At 41.1% G+C, this 17,531-nt stretch overlaps 1 protein-coding gene across 1 annotated transcript in view; it reads left to right on the top strand.

Moving 5' to 3' along the window:
- Positions 1–17,531, top strand: part of tmem117 (transmembrane protein 117) — a 36,216-nt gene that overhangs the window by 17,764 nt on the left and 921 nt on the right. The window contains exons 4-7 of the mRNA XM_077596003.1: positions 3,848–3,947; positions 7,242–7,342; positions 8,864–9,023; positions 14,843–14,972. Of these exons, the coding sequence (XP_077452129.1) occupies positions 3,848–3,947; positions 7,242–7,342; positions 8,864–9,023; positions 14,843–14,972 (491 nt within the window). The remainder of the gene's footprint in view (positions 1–3,847; positions 3,948–7,241; positions 7,343–8,863; positions 9,024–14,842; positions 14,973–17,531) is intronic.

Genomic DNA, 17,531 nt, shown 5'->3' with positions numbered 1-17,531 from the left:
GTCACTGGTAGCTGACGAAAACGTCATTGTTGATTGCTAATGTTGTCATGCTTTAAGCCCACTTTTTCACTATATAAATATAGCGCGTTAGCAAGCAATGTACCCAGACAGTCAAGCTGTCAGCGTCATACAGCGACATCTACACCATCTTGAATTTAGTGCACTGACTGATTGGGCACCCCATCCACATTGGAGATTTTTTTAAACTTTTAAGCGCCCCCTAGGTGACTAAATATGTGATGTGTGTGGTTTATCATCGCTTAATGAGGGGAATTCCAATCATTAATAAGGGGAGTAATTAGCCAAGGTTGACAGATATGACATCTTACCCCCAAAAATGATATTGTTACCCTGTCTTTGGGTTAATTGACTATTTCCTTTAGTAAGAACACACCTTGTTGATAGATTTATGTTTCTAGAGAAACATTAGTCCTCAGTGTTGTATAGCATAACAGTGTGTGTGTGTGCCAGGCTGCCAATGCATTACAAAGCAAGCGCTAGCCAAGGTCGCTAACGTTTCAAATGACTTGGGCCATTTCCAGAAGCAGCGGTAGCACGAGGTCACCAGCGTGGTCACGGTCACTGACGACCAGACTGAAAAGTCTCTTTGGTAAAAGTCAGCGAGAAGGCATTTACGTGCAAAACGGATAATAAAATAGGAATAGAAATCAAGAGTCGTTGATGACACGCTCTTGGTAGGCGCTTTCACAACCTTTGTTATTGTCAGCAATTTCATTCGCCCCTCAGACCTTGGATTTCCTCTTTAACTAATGAGAAAATTCAAGTCATCCGCAAGAGTCTTTTAAAGACGAAGGGCAGTGTGCGGGTTGTTTGATTACAGGGTGTTGTAGTACAAAAAAATTACATTTTTACATCACTGTCTCTTTGGGCTGGAGGCGAGATGCAGAACTTGGGCTCAAACTCATTATTTTTTGCTCTAATGACTTCACAAAAAATATCTAGTCAATTCTTTAAAGACAGGAATGGTCAGCCTTGCGGTTCTAGGGTCCTAGGTTCAAATCCAGCTTAGTCCACCGATGTGGAGTTTGCATGTTCTCCACTGGCCTGTGTGGGTTTTCTCCGGGTACTCCCGTTTCATTCCAAAGATGTGACATGCAAAGACATGCATGCTAGGCTAATTTTTAGGCTAAATTGCCCCTAGGTATGAATGGTTGTTTGTCTACTGGTGCCCTGCGATTGGCTGGTCACCGATTCAGGGTAACCTAAGTTTGCTCCAGTACCCCCCGCGACCCTAATGGGGATAAAGCGGTTCAGAAAATGAATGAATGAAAAATGAATGCTCCAAAAACTGGAACCCCAATCAATTATTTATTTATTTATTTACATATTTATGACCTATTTATTTATGTCTAAAATGTATTTTACTGTGTCTGTATTCTCACCCTCTTGCTACTGTGACAGTGAAATTTCCCAAATACGGGACAAATAAAGTTATCTAATCTAATCTAAGACTTTACGTTTCACAAATATAGAAGCAACCTCTGAACATATGGATGTATTTATGTATTTAAAGTAGGGAATGACAGAATTAGGAGGCAGAATTCAGAAAAGTAAATGAATAGCAACATTTGGTTGTCAAATGGTATTGGTAATGTCCGTAGCCGCCATACACATGCTAATTGCTTCAATGCGGAATGTTCAAAGCCGCTGAAATGTCCTTGAATAGAACGACGGGAGCAAGCGTGGTAAACCTGATAACATCCCGCAGAGGATCCGAACTGGCCGAGCCAACGTTGGCATCGGCGACGACCCTGGCGCAAGCCATTGAGCCGCGGGAGCCATTTTTCTGGCCGATTGTTCATAACGCTACTGTACAGTAATGTTCCATCATACTGGAATGCTATTAAATTTCAGTCAAACCCAGGAAAAAAAATTATCAACATATTTTCTCGCATATTAGCCACCTCCGCGTATAAGCCGTAGCCTTAAAATTGCCTTAAAATCGTTGACTTTTACAATTTCTCTTGTATAAGCCGCCCCCTGATTCACAATTTTCACCTCCATATTCATGGTTTTAATAGGAAGTACGAATGTGTTGGTTTGAAGGGAAAATCATTGCATGTGGTTTTTCAAAAAGGTAGTCAGGTGAGCAGTACAACCAGAAATTGTGTCCGTAGCGGTCTAATTTGTCATCTGTAGGTAAGATGGCGGCGCTCTGAGCGAGCAATGGCAGGCACAAATAAGTGAGTTTTTTCATGTTTTATGCAAGATTTTTTTTCTTGAATTTATTCATAGACATAAAATACATTTTGTTAAGCGTTTTATTGGTTTATCGTTTGAAATAAATGACCGTATCGGCCGCATTGTCTTGGTGTTTCGTGCGGTACCTTGACGTTTCGTCGAAAGACGTTTGGTCGACTGGACGTTTCGTCGAAAGACGTTTGGTCCCCGGATGTTTGGTCGACCGGACGTTTGGTAGAACGGACGTTTGGTAGAACGGACGTTTGGTCGCCAGGTTCGCGCGTAACAGTAACAACCCGGCGACCAAACGTCCGTTCTACCAAACGTCCGTTCTACCAAACGTCCGTTCTACCAAACGTCCGTTCTACCAAACGTCCGTTCTACCAAACGTCCGTCCTACCAAACGTCCGTCCTACCAAACGTCCGTCCTACCAAACGTCCGTCCTACCAAACGTCCGTCCTACCAAACGTCCGTCCTACCAAACGTCCCTTCTACCAAACGTCCGTTCGACCAAACGTCCGGTCACAATTTCGTGCAAGTAAAGTCTAATTTATGCACATATAAGCCGTACCCTTGATTGAGTCATCTTTTTTTTTTTGTTACAAATACAGCTTATATGCGAGAGAATATGGAAAATAAATAAAGACCCCAGGATGCTCAATTGAATTTGTGAAGGAGAGAAGGTTAGCGACAGGCTAGCCTTTTCAGATTTAAAGGCTCTCGGCAGCATTTCCAAGGGTATTGATTGAAATTTTGGTGCAGTTGAAAAACTCCCAATGGGATCTCAACCGTTACACAATCAGCGGCAAGGCAAGAAATAGCTTACAGGTTTAATGTCCACCCCAATCAACGTGTGTTTACGGCCCGACCCGAGAGAGATGAGATCTTTGTCTTTACGTTAAGCGAACCGGTCGGATCTGGGCAATCGCCAACACCGTGATTTACAACGGTTCCCTCACGGGTACTTTCATGGGAAAACAATCTTGTCCTGGAAAATTCATTATTTTTCCGGACCTTTAAAGGAAGTTCTGCTACACCAACAGTCACTTTCAGACACTTTTTCAGCGTCTGATTGGTGCGTAAAATATATATATATATGGCGTTAGGTGACAGTCAAGTCCAGCGTGCAGAAGAAACCATTGTTAGTGGTCTTGGTCGGGGGTAAACAGAGATGAATGGAGCTATTGACTTCAAATGCAGCCTAGCCGCTGCCCCATCCATTATTTTCATGACCTGTGGAGACTGTAAGAAGGGAAGGTACCCACCTGCCCCAGCGCAGCTCGAAGACGGCCAATGGGATTAAGAGAGGCTCCTCCTCCTCCTCACTGGCATCAAAGTGACCCATTTCATGACTGTCACCCCGCCAGCCCCTCAAAATGTTGAGTTGGCGGAGTGTAACGGCTTTTTAGCAGAATGCTTGTCATTTTGTAGCGCTGCGAGACAAGAAGTAAAAGGAAAATCATTTTAAAAGTCAATAAAAAATGTCAAATAGAATACAATACACTGGCAGGTGCTAGAGGACCATAACAGCCAAGACAAACAGACTCAAGACGACGGACTCTTTTCTTAGTTCTTCCCATCTGCTGTCTTTGATGGCCTTCTCGCACGTTCCGTCAAATTTATTAGCATTGTGTTGTGTTGCAGGTCTCACATTGTGACAGATTACATGGGCATCAGGAATGAGAGCCTGATGAAAATGGCCGCCGTGGGGACATGGATGGGGGACTTTGTTACTGCATGGATGGTGAGCTTCAACATGCTTTATATTAGATATGAAGAAATGATTATCTACGTTACTGTTCCTAGACTTTTTACGAACCACTACTACTACCACCACTACTACTACCACTATTACTACCACCACTACCACTACTACTACCACCACCACTACTACTACTACCACCACCACTACTACTACTACCACCACCACCACTACTACTACCACCACCACTACTACTACCACCACTACCACTATTACTACATCACTACCACTATTACTACCATCACTACCACCACCAATACTAATACTACCACCACCACTACTAATACTACCACCACCACTACTACTACCACCACCACTACTTCTACTACCACTACCACTATTACTACCACCACTACCACTATTACTACCACCACTACCACTATTACTACCACCACTACCACTTCTACTACCTCTACTACTACCACCACTACCACTAATACTACCACCACTACCACCACCACTACTACTACCACCACTACCATTACTACCACTACTACCACCACTACCACTACTGTTACTACTACCACCACCACCACCACTACTACTACTACTACCACCACTACTACCACCACTACCACCACTACCACCACTACCACCACTATTTTGGATCCTGCTGCATTATGTATATCATCAGCGTACGGGCAAAGTTGGCTCCTTGAAAAGTAGTTCTTTGAGCCAAAAAGTTTGTGCACCCCTGACTTATTTAATCAAACACTCTGATTGTTATGGACAATTTGGGTCATTAATCAACCTAAAAAAAAAATCAAATCCACAACATCACGCTACAACTGTGAACCACTGTTTACTATTTAAACACTTACTTGGCCTGGAAACAAGCCAACTGTGACCATAAAAAGCGAAAATGTGTTTAGGGACCAAACCCGTGTCCCCGACAAAAATGAAACCAACCAACAGCAATCAAAATAGGACCATATCCATTTAAGGTGTGAATAATAGATGTGAATGGTTTGATTCCTATTTGCGCTTGGCAGTTATTCCGCCAACTCTGCTGCCGCGTACTGTAATCATCATATTGTCTCATGAGAGAGAGGACATGAACGCAACATTAGCTTGATTAAAGTTAAGTTGAATCCGACCGTGCGGGGCTAATTGGGGAGATGAATTGGACCTGTTATGCGAGCCTCATTGAATCCCTTTTTGAATTAACGGGTTCGTACAAATGACATTCTCCCGCTCAGCCCCAACATTACATTTTTTGCCTCCCTGCCTTTTACCCATTTTAGACAATTGGCCTTTATTAAGCAATGCCGTTACGGAGAGTTAGGGAGTACTCCCAATAAATCATTGAAAGCTGTAAAAAAAAAATCACATTCACAAGCATATAAAATTGACATTGCATGTTTTAGCATAAGGCGGCCCGTTGGGCAAGTGGTTAGCGCATTGGCCTCGCTGTTCTGGGCTCGTGGGTTCGATTCCAGGTGGGTCCTGCAGTTTGCATGTTCTCCCCGGGCTTGCGTGGGTTTTTTCCGGGTATTCCGGTTTCCTCCCACATGCCGAAAAAAAATGCATGCTAGGCTAACAGGTTGAACATTAAATTGCCAAAAACCCGAGCTATGATTGGTTGTCAATTGTCTCCTCGTGCCCAATGATTGGCTGGCCACTAATTTAGGTTACCCGAAGTCAACTGGGATAGGCTCCAGCACCCCCCACAAGAATGAGCGATACAGAAAATGAATAAATAGCGTCCACTGCATCCTATGGAGACCACTTTAGTCCGATTGCAGACCCTGCGGCCAACGCGTTTTTTTTTTCATTGGGAAGAAACAAGGAAACAGCCGTCTCCTCTTTTGTCAACAAAATGGAGAATTGATTTCTTTCTCCCGTCCGCGGGAACACAGCTGAGACAAGTTGAGAAGCTCTTGGGTCGCTCTAATTAGTATTCTAGTGCGCACACTGCAGAGAAAGACAGGCCACGGAACGGGAGAGCAGATATACGAGGAAGAAGAAGAAGAAGAAGAAGAAGAGAACTTGACGTCTGGCCAGAGAGGAAGAAGAGCGCGTCAGGCCAAGTCCAAATCTTATTCTTTCCAATGTTTTATTTTTATTCTTTGGACTGCATACCATGAACTCAACTAGCCATTTTGAAGATGACATCGGCGGATTATTGCGCCTCTGCGTCACTTTATGTATCACAGTTATTATCATGCTTATACATTACGAGACTATATCGAATTGAATTGAATGCTTTTTTTGGTCATTTTACAAGTAGAAGGAGATTCAAAGCTTCAACACGAATTGCACAAATAACAACAACAAACAAACAAATAAATAATCGATTAGATTTAAATTAAATTAGATTAGACTAGATTAGACTAGATTAGACTAGATTAGACTAGACTAGATTAGACTAGACTAGATTAGACTAGACTAGATTAGACTAGACTAGACTAGACTAGACTAGACTAGACTAGATTAGACTAGACTAGACTAGACTAGACTAGACTAGACTAGACTAGACTAGACTAGACTAGATTAGACTAGATTAGACTAGATTAGACTAGATTAGACTAGATTAGACTAGATAAAACTAGATTAGACTAGATTAGACTAGATTAGACTAGATTAGACTAGATTAGACTAGATTAGACTAGATTAGACTAGATTAGACTAGATTAGACTAGATTAGACTAGATTAGACTAGATTAGACTAGATTAGACTAGATTAGACTAGATTAGACTAGATTAGACTAGATTAGACTAGATTAGACTAGATTAGACTAGATTAGACTAGATTAGACTAGATTAGACTAGATTAGACTAGATTAGACTAGATTAGACTAGATTAGACTAGATTAGACTAGATTAGACTAGATTAGACCAGATTAGACCAGATTAGACTAGACTAGATTCGACTATATTAGGCTAGATTAGATTAGGCTAGATTAGACTAGTTTAGATTAGACTAGATTATATTTTATTCATCCCATATTTGGCAAATTCACTTTTTTGCAGTTGCAAGAAGGTGAAAACAGATAAATAATAACAAATAACAACAATAGATAAGTAATAAATATACCTATATCAATAAAATATAGTACACTTAAACACACGCATGATCATAAAAACCTGATTTTAAAAAAGACAAATAGATGAAGAGTAACACTTACAGCACGGTGGAGATCCCGGGTCCTCTGGATTCTGACCATCGCGTGTGGAGTTTTCGTGTTCTTCTTCCTTTAGCAATCATGTAGCGAAGCAAAAGCTATTTCCCAAAGATCAACTGTTCCTCAAGTTTTCTTCCCATGATTCCTGCAGGTAACGGACATGATGCTTCAAGATGAGAATAGTTACCCACACTGGGGGAAAGCTGCCAGAAGCTTCTGGAAAAAGGGCAACAATAGGATTGTCCTCTTCTGGTAAGAAGCCAAATATTTTCATTCTAAAGAAGCGCTGACAGTAGGTCACGTTTGAAATTGTTGGGCAGCGGGTGTGCATGGACACGGACAGATCGTCAATAGCCGTGTTAATCATCCATCATCTGTGTCGGCACCTTTAAATTAGAAGTACACAGGGAGAAAAAAAAATCGATGGACATTACAAGGTCACTGGACAATTCTTGGTCTGTCTTTCTATTTTTTTTCTCCGCCTTCATCATGACCTTTGGGTTAGCGCTTAGCAAACACTCCAAACCTCCGGTGGCTCTGATAGTTCCAATCGAACAAGTCAAGCAGGTGAATGCTATTCTGTTGTGGTCTGGTCTGGTCTGATCTGTTCTGGTCTGTTCTGTTGTGGTCTGTTCTGTTCTGTTGTGGTCTGTTCTGTTCTGTTCTATTTTATTTTATTCAGTTCTTCCCTAGTCTGTTCTGTTGTATTCTGTTCTGTTTTGGTCTGTTCTGGTCTGGCCTGTTCTGTTCTATTTTATTTTTATTCAGTTCTGCTCTATTCTGTTCTTGTCTAGGCTGTTCTGGTCTAGCCCGTTCTGGTCTGGCCCGTTCTGGTCTGGCCCGTTCTGGTCTGGCCCGTTCTGGTCTGGCCCGTTCTGGTCTGGCCCGTTCTGGTCTGGCCCGTTCTGGTCTGGCCCGTTCTGGTCTGTTCAATTTTATTTTATTCAGTTCTGCTCTATTCTGTTCTGTTCTATTCTATTCTTTTCTGGTCTGACCTCTTCTGGTCTGGTCTGGCCTGTTCTGTTCTGGTCTGGTCTTTTCTGGTCTGTTCTGTTTTGGTCTGTTCTGGTCTGTTCAATTTTATTTTATTCAGTTCTGCTCTATTCTGCTCTATTCTGTTCTATTCTGTTCTATTCTGTTCTGCCCTGTTCTGGTCTTGTCTGTTCTGTTCTATTTTATTTTATTCTGTTCTATCCCTATTCTATTTTATTTTATTTTATTCGGTTCTATCCCTATTCTATTTTATTTTGTTCTATCCCTATTCTATCTTATTTTATTTTATTCTGTTCTATTTTATTTTATTCTGTTCTGTTCTTTTCTCTTCTATTCTATTTTATTCTAAGCTATAACGTTTAGGAGTCTTGCCCTTTTCGAGCACCAGGTTGCATCTATATTTTTGTCCTCCATGTTTTTTTCGTTTTCATGACATTGTGTTTTTACAAACACATCCATAGCGTTGCGAGTGTGCCATTTTCCACGCACAAAAAAAGAATGACTGAACATTACGATGACAACATTATCGGGGAAGCCTTCTGTGCCACTTAATGTGACGTTTATAGTCGCGCCCGTGTTTGGAAATTCAAGCCCAATTACACTTGATTCATCTCGTCAGGCGCGCTATCTACTCTACTGTACGTCGGAGCGCCTCATTCATCTTCTTAACTCGGTTGTGAGAAACGCGCATCTGGTCTCGTTTGGTTTTGGCCGGGAAATAAATGTTACTTTCAAGGTTGGCTCGCTCTCTTAATTTCATTCGCCAATCTCTTCGGGCAGGATCGTGCTGGTCTCGCTAACGTCGGTGGTGGTTTTGGTCATCGTTACCGACTGGATCTGCTGGGACAAACTGAACAGGGGTTTCCTGCCCAGCGATGAGGTCTCCAGGGCCTTCCTGGCCTCCTTCATCTTGGTCTTCGACCTTCTCATTGTCATGCAGGTAGGAGCTCTCCCCGGTGGCTAATTAAAAACAACACACACACACACACACACACACAGACACACACACCAGCACAAAAAAAAAAAAAACTGAGTCGCCGTGACGTCTCTTTTCGGCTTTTTTCTCGGCGCGATGTTCTCCCCGCCCCCTCCCCCGATTGATCAATGAGGCGCTGCCGCAAAGAGCAGACAGCCGAGTGTTTGATCATTCTCAGCTGGCGTGGATGCAAATACGGAGAAACCTCGCTACTTTGCGCTTCGGTTATCGCTGTTTAACAACATGGCAGATTTTTTTTCGGAGGGATTTTTTTTTAATCATTCATTCATCTTCCATACTGCCCGTCCTCGTAAGGATTGCCGGGGTTGCTTGAGTCTAACACAGGTGTCTTCGGGCGAATGGCAGACGACAGCCTAGATTGGTCGCAGTCATTCGTAGGGCACACAGAGACAAACATCCATCTGCACGCTTAATCATACTGAAGCCTGCGGGAATCGAGCCCGCGTCTGCCCGCAACAAAGTCAGGCGAGTGAACCTCTACACCACATGTGTCAAAGTGGCGGCCCGGGGGCCAAATCTGGCCCGCCGCATCATTTTGTGTGGCCCGGGGAAAGTAAATGATGAGTGCCGACTTTCTGTTTTAGGATCAAATTAAAATGAAGAGTATAGATGTATATTACATTTCCTGATTTTCCCCCTTTTAAATTAATAATTGTCATTTTTTAATCCATTTCTTCTGTGTTTTTAGTTCAAAAATCATTTTGTAAAATCTAAAAATATATATAAAAAAAGCTAAAATAAAATTGTTTCAGATCTATAAAAAACTGAATATTCAGGGCTTTTAATCCAGTTCTTTTAATTCATTTATAAAAAAAATTCTAAATATTATATCTAAAATGGTCCGGCCCACATGAAATCGAGTTGACGTTAACGCGGCCCGCCAACCAACCCGAGTCTGACACCCCTACTCTACACCATGAGACTTATTATTATTATTATTATTTCTTTCATAAATGTGATTATGAATAAAAATCCACGCCGAAGTGCTACTAGGACTCAGCACTGAAGAATATATTTGTTTAAAGTTCATAAAAATCCCCCCGTGAAACCCCAGAAGCCACTATTGCTACTAGGACTCAGCACTGAAGGAAAACAAAACATTAATTAATTTATTTTTTTATAGGGGTGACCCTACTTGGCGGATTTTCACTTTTCCCATTAACCACGATAATCGAGGTATTACTGTAGACGCAGACACGCAGACACGAAAAGACGGAAAGACGATTTATGGTCCAGACATCCGTGCAGGCGGCTGTTGTTTACGCCGTTGCGACTCGTCACCCGACGCGAACCCTCGGTTCTGCGCAACGAGATGAGTCGCCTTCATTTCCTTTTTATGATGACTCACAAGATTGGACACACAAAGCCACTGGGGTACACACTAACGTCTTCCTCCCATAGGAACATCAATAACGGTCTGTCTCAGTGTGGTTTATGAATATGCAAATGTGTTTGTCCGGGTAAAAACAACAATTGTGAGAAATGGCATCCAAGTGTGAATACTAAGTATTAGTATTAAGATCATCGTTACTTATGTTATTTAGTTTCCCCCCTTTTCCATTAGGCAGTACTAAAAAGCTATTTACCACATGTATATGTATAATATATATATATATATATATATATATATATATATGTATATATATATATATATATATATAATATACTACTGTGACAGTGAAATTTCCCGAATATGGCATGAATAAAGTAATCTCATCTAATATCGAATCTAGTATCGAATCTAGTATCGAATCTAGTATCGAATCTAGTATCGAATCTAGTATCGAATCTCCAATCTAATCTGTAATCAAATCTAATCTGTAATCAAATCTAATCTGTAATCAAATCTAATCTGTAATCAAATCTAATCTGTAATCAAATCTAATCTGTAATCAAATCTAATCTGTAATCAAATCTAATCTGTAAACAAATCTAATCTGTAATATAATCTAATCTGTAATATAATCTAATCTGTAATATAATCTAATCTGTAATGAAATCTAATCTGTAATCTAATCTGTAATCTAATCGGTAATCTAATCGGTAATCTAATCGGTAATCTAATCTGTAATCTAATCTGTAATCTAATCTGTAATCTAATCTGTAATCTAATCTGTAATCTAATCTGTAATCTAATCTGTAATCTAATCTAATCTGTATTCTAATCTGAAATCTATTCTCTAATCTAATCTCTAATCTAATCTCTAATCTAATCTCTAATCTAATCTATAATCTAATCTATAATCTAATCTATAATCTAATCTATAATCTAATCTCTAATCTAATCTCTAATCTAATCTCTAATCTAATCTCTAATCTAATCTCTAATCTAATCTCTAATCTAATCTCTAATCTAATCTCTAATCTAATCTCTAATCTAATCATTAATGTAATCTATAATCTAATCTAATCTATTTACTAAGAAGATGAGTGGTTACCGCGTCAGACTCACAGTTCTGAGGTCCTGGGTTCGATCCCAGATGGCTCTTCTCTATGTGGAGTTTTTGTGTTCTTCCCAGGCTTGCATGGGTTATCTCCAGGTACTTCAGTTTCCTCCCACATTCCAAAAGCATGCATGCTAGGCTAGCTGGTTGAACGCTCTAAATTGCCCCTAGCTATGATTGGTTATTATTTTTCTGGGGTCCTGAAATAGAAGTTTCAGATTTTATTCGTAAAATGGAATTTTTAAACACACTCACCAGATTGTTACGCAAACTAGCATGTTTAATTTTGTGTGTTTTTTCTCTTTTTGGATCCGATTTTATATTCTTTCTCGCACGCAGTGCTATTTTTCTTCAGGAAAACGTATCGCAAAAATGTCGTCGGTTCGGCGCTGAAGTGGATTAATGACATTTTTACTTTTTTTCTGTTGCGGAAAATGTCATAGATTGGCTAAATTGAATTTCAAGTTTGGTCACCCAACTGAAATTGAACTTATAAATCAATGTATGACTCTCAAATGAAAAATAAATATTCCTCCTCCGTGCCTCTATTTGTTCACCGAGAAAGAATTTTTCCAACTGTGTATTGCATTGACAACATGCAGAAAAAAATTAAATAAATAAAAAAATCCCATCTTTCAACACTACATTCTTCATATTTGACTAAGTTTAACGAGCAAGCATAGGCCAAACAGGGGACACGCTCTTTATTAATTACTCCCAAGAAGCCAAACACATTCCTGATTAAAGTCGATGCTAATTCACATAGCCTCTAGCGCCAGCACGCAAAATATTCACACTTTCCACTCATTAATTCCTCGTCCCGCTTCAATAAACGGCGACCCCGGCGTGATTGATTTACGGCGCCCTCCACGGCGCCCCCTAGCGTTGACCAACACGCATCTCCACGTTCCCGCCGAGCATTCGGCGGTTCATCCAAAGTTAATCCACCCTGAGAAAACACTTGCGCTGTTGTTCTCAAGCTAATTAGCGACGTGTTTGAGATTCCTGCCTTCGAGCCACGTTTTTACACTTCTAATGTTGCGGGTGCGAATTTCATGCTAAATGTCCGACTCACTTTTTCGTGTTGTGTGTCTGCACGGTCAAAAAAAAACAAAAAAAAAACTCGGTGGGTTGACTTTGGTCATCTATTGTCATTGACTACTTATTATTATGATTTTTTTTGTGGGAAGAGCTTTTAAATGCCACGCTCGTTAGCGCTTTGCATGGCACACGCTAGGCGACTGGTGGACTTAATTAATATCTTTGGGAGCATTGTGGAGTGGCGCCATGGGCGCTCGCTAGCTTGAGCTCGTTGTTGAAGGTCTCCCGAGTGTGGCCTGATTTATACAGATTGTCTTCCTATTGGCTAATCCACGTGCAGCCCAGGGTGGAAACCCATAACAATCCCCAGTGAAATATTTGGAGTATTCATTTTTGTTTGGGTGCGGCCGGCGGATGAGTGGGTTCGATTCCAGGTCGGTCCTCCTGTGGGGAGTTTGCATGTTCTCCCTAGGCTCGTGTGGGTTTTCTCCGGGTACTGTGGGTTCCTCCCACATTCCAAAAACATGCATGCTAGGCTTGCTGGTTGAACACTCTTAATTGACAAACTCTAGCTATGATTGGTTGTCCTTTGTCTTCTCCTGTGATTGGCTGGCCACCAATTCAAAATGTCTCCTAGTTGGTTGGGATAGACTGCGGCGCCCCCCGCGACCCATGTGAGGCTAAGCAATACGGAAAATTAATGTGTTTATTCATTGATAAAAAGCCATAAAAATGATTATTAAACGATCTGACATTGCGGATGAGTGGATAGTGGGTTGGGCACACAGTTCTGGGGGCCTGGGTTCGATCCCGGGTCGGTCCTCCTGTGGGGAGTTTGCATGTTCTCCCTGGGCTTGCGTGGGTTTTCTCCGGGTACTCCAGGTTCCTCCCACATTCCGAAAACATGCATGCTAGGCTAGCTGGTTGAACACTCTTAATTGACAAACTCTAGCTATGATTGGTTGTCCTTTGTCTCCTCCTGTGATTGGCTGGCCACCAATTCAAAATGTCTCCTAGTTGGTTGGGATAGACTGCGGCGCCCCCCGCGACCCATGTGAGGCTAAGCAATACGGAAAATTAATGTGTTTATTCATTGATAAAAAGCCATAAAAATGATTATTAAACGATCTGACATTGCGGATGAGTGGATAGTGGGTTGGGCACACAGTTCTGGGGGCCTGGGTTCGATCCCGGGTCGGTCCTCCTGTGGGGAGTTTGCATGTTCTCCCTGGGCTTGCGTGGGTTTTCTCCGGGTACTCCAGGTTCCTCCCACATTCCGAAAACATGCATGCTAGGCTAGCTGGTTGAACACTCTTAATTGCCGAACCCTAGCTATGATTGGTTGTCTTTTGTCTCACAGTTCTGGGGTCCTGGGTTCGATACCAGGTCAATCCTCCTCTGTGCAGTTTGCATGTTCTGGGTTTTCTCCGGGTACTCCGGGTTCCTCCCACATTCTGAAAACATTCATGCTAGGGTAGCTGGTTGAACTCGTAATTGTCCTTAGCTACGATTGGTTGTCCTGTCTCCTCGTGCCCTGTGATTGGCTGGCCACCAATTCAAGATGTCCCCTAGTTGGTTGGGATAGACTGCAGCGCCCCCCGCGACCCTTGTGAGGATAAGTGGTATGGAAAATGAATGTGTTTATTCATTAATAAAAAGCTATGAAAATAATGATTATTAATAAACGATCTGACATTGCGGATGAGTGGATAGTGGGTTGGCCTCACAATTTTGGGGGCCTGGGTTCGATCCCGGGTCGGTCCTTATTGTGTGGAGTTGCATGTTCTCCCTGGTGTTGCGTGGGTTTTTTCCGGGTACTCTAGGTTCCTCTCACATATCAAAAACATGCATGCTAGTCTAATTGGAAGCTAAAGTGCCTAACCATAGCTATGATTGGTTAATAAAATTAATAATGAGTAATAAGTGATATATTTATGGCCAAAATTGTGATGTCCACATGTGAGTGAACGCCAAGTCTATATCAAGATTTATTGTATTTATTAAATGATCAAAAATAGCCTTTGCCACTGAAAAGTAGTTGTTAGTAGTCTCTTGATGTATATTTAATAAGATAAAGTTGTAATACAAGATGTGGGATTTTAGCTTTGTAAAGTGGAGAGTATTGATTTTTCGGTAATAAGTCAGCAAAACTGCGCTTTAATGAATTAATTTTTGAATTTGAAATATGGAAATACCCCCAAGGAATGTTTTCATTGTTCTCCTAAGCCACAAAAAATATATTTATATATTTTATAACACATTCTGTGTTGTGTGCAGGACTGGGAGTTCCCTCACTTCATGGGCAATGTGGATATAAATCTGCCCGGTTTGCCCACCACCGAGTTCAATATCAGGCTTCCCTTCTGCAAAGATGTCATCAAAGAGGAGTATCGCATTCACATAACAGGTACATTCCATTTTTCTGATTTTTTTGTTTTCGATCGGCTGGTCGCCCTGCTGGAGAAACCCGGCCCCTCCCACTAAATCACATGTGTCAAAATGGCGGCCCGGGGGCCAAATCTGGCCCGCCGCATCATTTTGTGTGGCCCGGGAAAGTAAATCATGTGTTTTCTGTTTTAGGATCAAATTAAAATGAAGAGTATAGATGTATATTACATTTCCTTTTAATCCCCTTTTTAAATCAATAATTGTAATTTTTAATCCATTTTTCTGTGTTTTTAGTTCAAAAATCATTTTGTAAAATCTAAAAAGATATAAAAAAAGCTAAAATAAACATTGTTTTAGATCTCTAAAAAACGGAATATTCAGGGCTTTTAATCCATTTATAAATTTAAAAAATCTAAATATTATATCTAAAATGGTCCGGCCGGCGTGAAATCAAGTTAACGTTAAAGCGGCCCGCGAACCAACCCGAGTTTGACACCCTTGATCTAGATCACATGTGTCAAAGTGGCGGCCCGGGGGCCAAATCTGGCCCGCCGCATCATTTTGTGTGGCCCGGGAAAGTAAATGATGAGTGCCGACTTTCTGTTTTAGGATGAAATTAAAGTGGAGTATAGATGTATATTAAATTTCCTGATTTTCCCCCTTTTAAATCAATAATTGTCATTTTTAATCATTTTTTTCTGTGTTTTTAGTTCAAAAATCATTTTGTAAAATCTAAAAATATAATTAAAAAAAGCTAAAATAAACATTGTTTTAGATCTATAAAAAAACTTAATATTCAGGGCTTTTAATCCATTTATTAAAAAAATCAAAATATTATATCTATAATGGTCCGGCCCACATGAAATGGAGTTGACGTTAACGCGGCCCGCGAACCAACCCGAGTCTGACACCCCACCCACTAAATAATCACGGAGCGATTCCCGTTGGAGCCCCCGACGCAACGCTTATCTAGGAGACCCGGCGGACGAGATGTGATTGGTTTTCCTTTAAGCTCATTAGGAGAAAACCTCGGCGAGCCCCATTTACTGGCGGGAAGCCGCTGCCCGCTCGCTATCAGTCAGCGGGGCTAATCTAATGATCTTATTAAGAGGAGACGGAATAGACGGCCAACAGCTGAATCACTGCCGCCTACTTACGGCATTTCATATACAGTCGTATCTCTACTTACAAAATTAATTGGTTCCAGAACTTTTTTCGTAACTTGAACATTTCGTAAGTAGAGGTGTAATTTATATGTAAATTCTGTAAATTTGTTCCATGGTCCTCATAAAAAGCTACCAACTCCTTTTGTATAAAAGATGTGAGAAACAGACAAAAAAAATGGGAAACATTTTTATTAATGGAGTGAAATGCATGTAAACAAAAATTCATGCAGTAGTACAGTAGAGTAAGGAGGAAGCTAACGTTAGCATATGAACATGTGCGTATGAACACATCTAAACAACTTCAACTTTATGAAGGCTAAACAATTTAGATTTAAATAGCTGGCAATGCTAGTCCATATGGAATTATTCGTTGTTGTTGTTGTTGTTGTTGTGGGAGGCTTCAAGCAGGCTGCAATGTTACCGGGACCATTTCAAAATAAAATAATGGATGCCTTCACATTTTGGGCAATTTCGTAACTTGGATCTTTTTTTAGTATGTCGGGGCGGCCATTTGCACATTAAAGGGTTTCCTGACCTGAAAATTTTGTACCTAGAGGCGTCCGTAATCAAGGGTGCTGTGATTGGCTGGCAACCAGATTGGGCGTAAAGTCCCTCCTGCCCGCTCTTCGCTGGGATAGGCTCGTGAGGGGGGGTGCTGGAGTCTATCCCAGCTAACTATAGTAATCCATCGAACATCGCGGTTAATGTAGACCACATGTGTCAAAGTGTCGGCCCGGGGGCTAAATCTAGCCCGACGCATCATTTTGTGTGGCCCGGGAAAGTAAATCATGAGTGCCGACTTTCTGTTTGAGGATCAAATTAAAATGAAGAGTATAGATGTATATTAAATTTCCTGATTTTCCCCCTTTTAAATCAATAATTGTAATTTTGTAATCATTTTTTTCTGTGTTTTTAGTTCAAAAATCATTTTGTAAAATCTAAAAATATATTTAAAAAAAAAAAGCTAAAATAAAAATTGTTTTAGATCTATAAAAATCTGAATATTCCAGGTTTTTAATCCAGTTCTTTTAATCCATTTATAAAAAAAAAATCTAAATATTATATCTAAAATGGTCCAGCCCACGTGAAATCAAGTTGACGTTAAAGCGGCCTGCGAACCAACCCGAGTCTGACACCCTTGATGTAGACCAAGATGGCCGCGATCATCGAGAAAACGTGAAGTAGGGTCATTGGTGGCCAACCAATCCCAGGGCACAATGAGACAAAGGCAATTCATCAGCTAGCCTAGCGTGCATGTTTTGGGGACATGGGAGGAAACCGGAATACCCGGAGAAACCCCACGCAAGGCCGAGAGAGAACATGCCAACTCCATACAGTGACAGTCCACCCGGGGATGGAACCCACTAACCCAGAACCGTGAAGCCGACCCACTAACCCCATTTTCATCACGT

This window comes from Stigmatopora argus, chromosome 3 (genome assembly GCF_051989625.1).
Source record: "Stigmatopora argus isolate UIUO_Sarg chromosome 3, RoL_Sarg_1.0, whole genome shotgun sequence".
Taxonomy (NCBI): Eukaryota; Metazoa; Chordata; class Actinopteri; order Syngnathiformes; family Syngnathidae; genus Stigmatopora; species Stigmatopora argus.
This window is presented reverse-complemented; position numbering and strand designations above follow the sequence as displayed.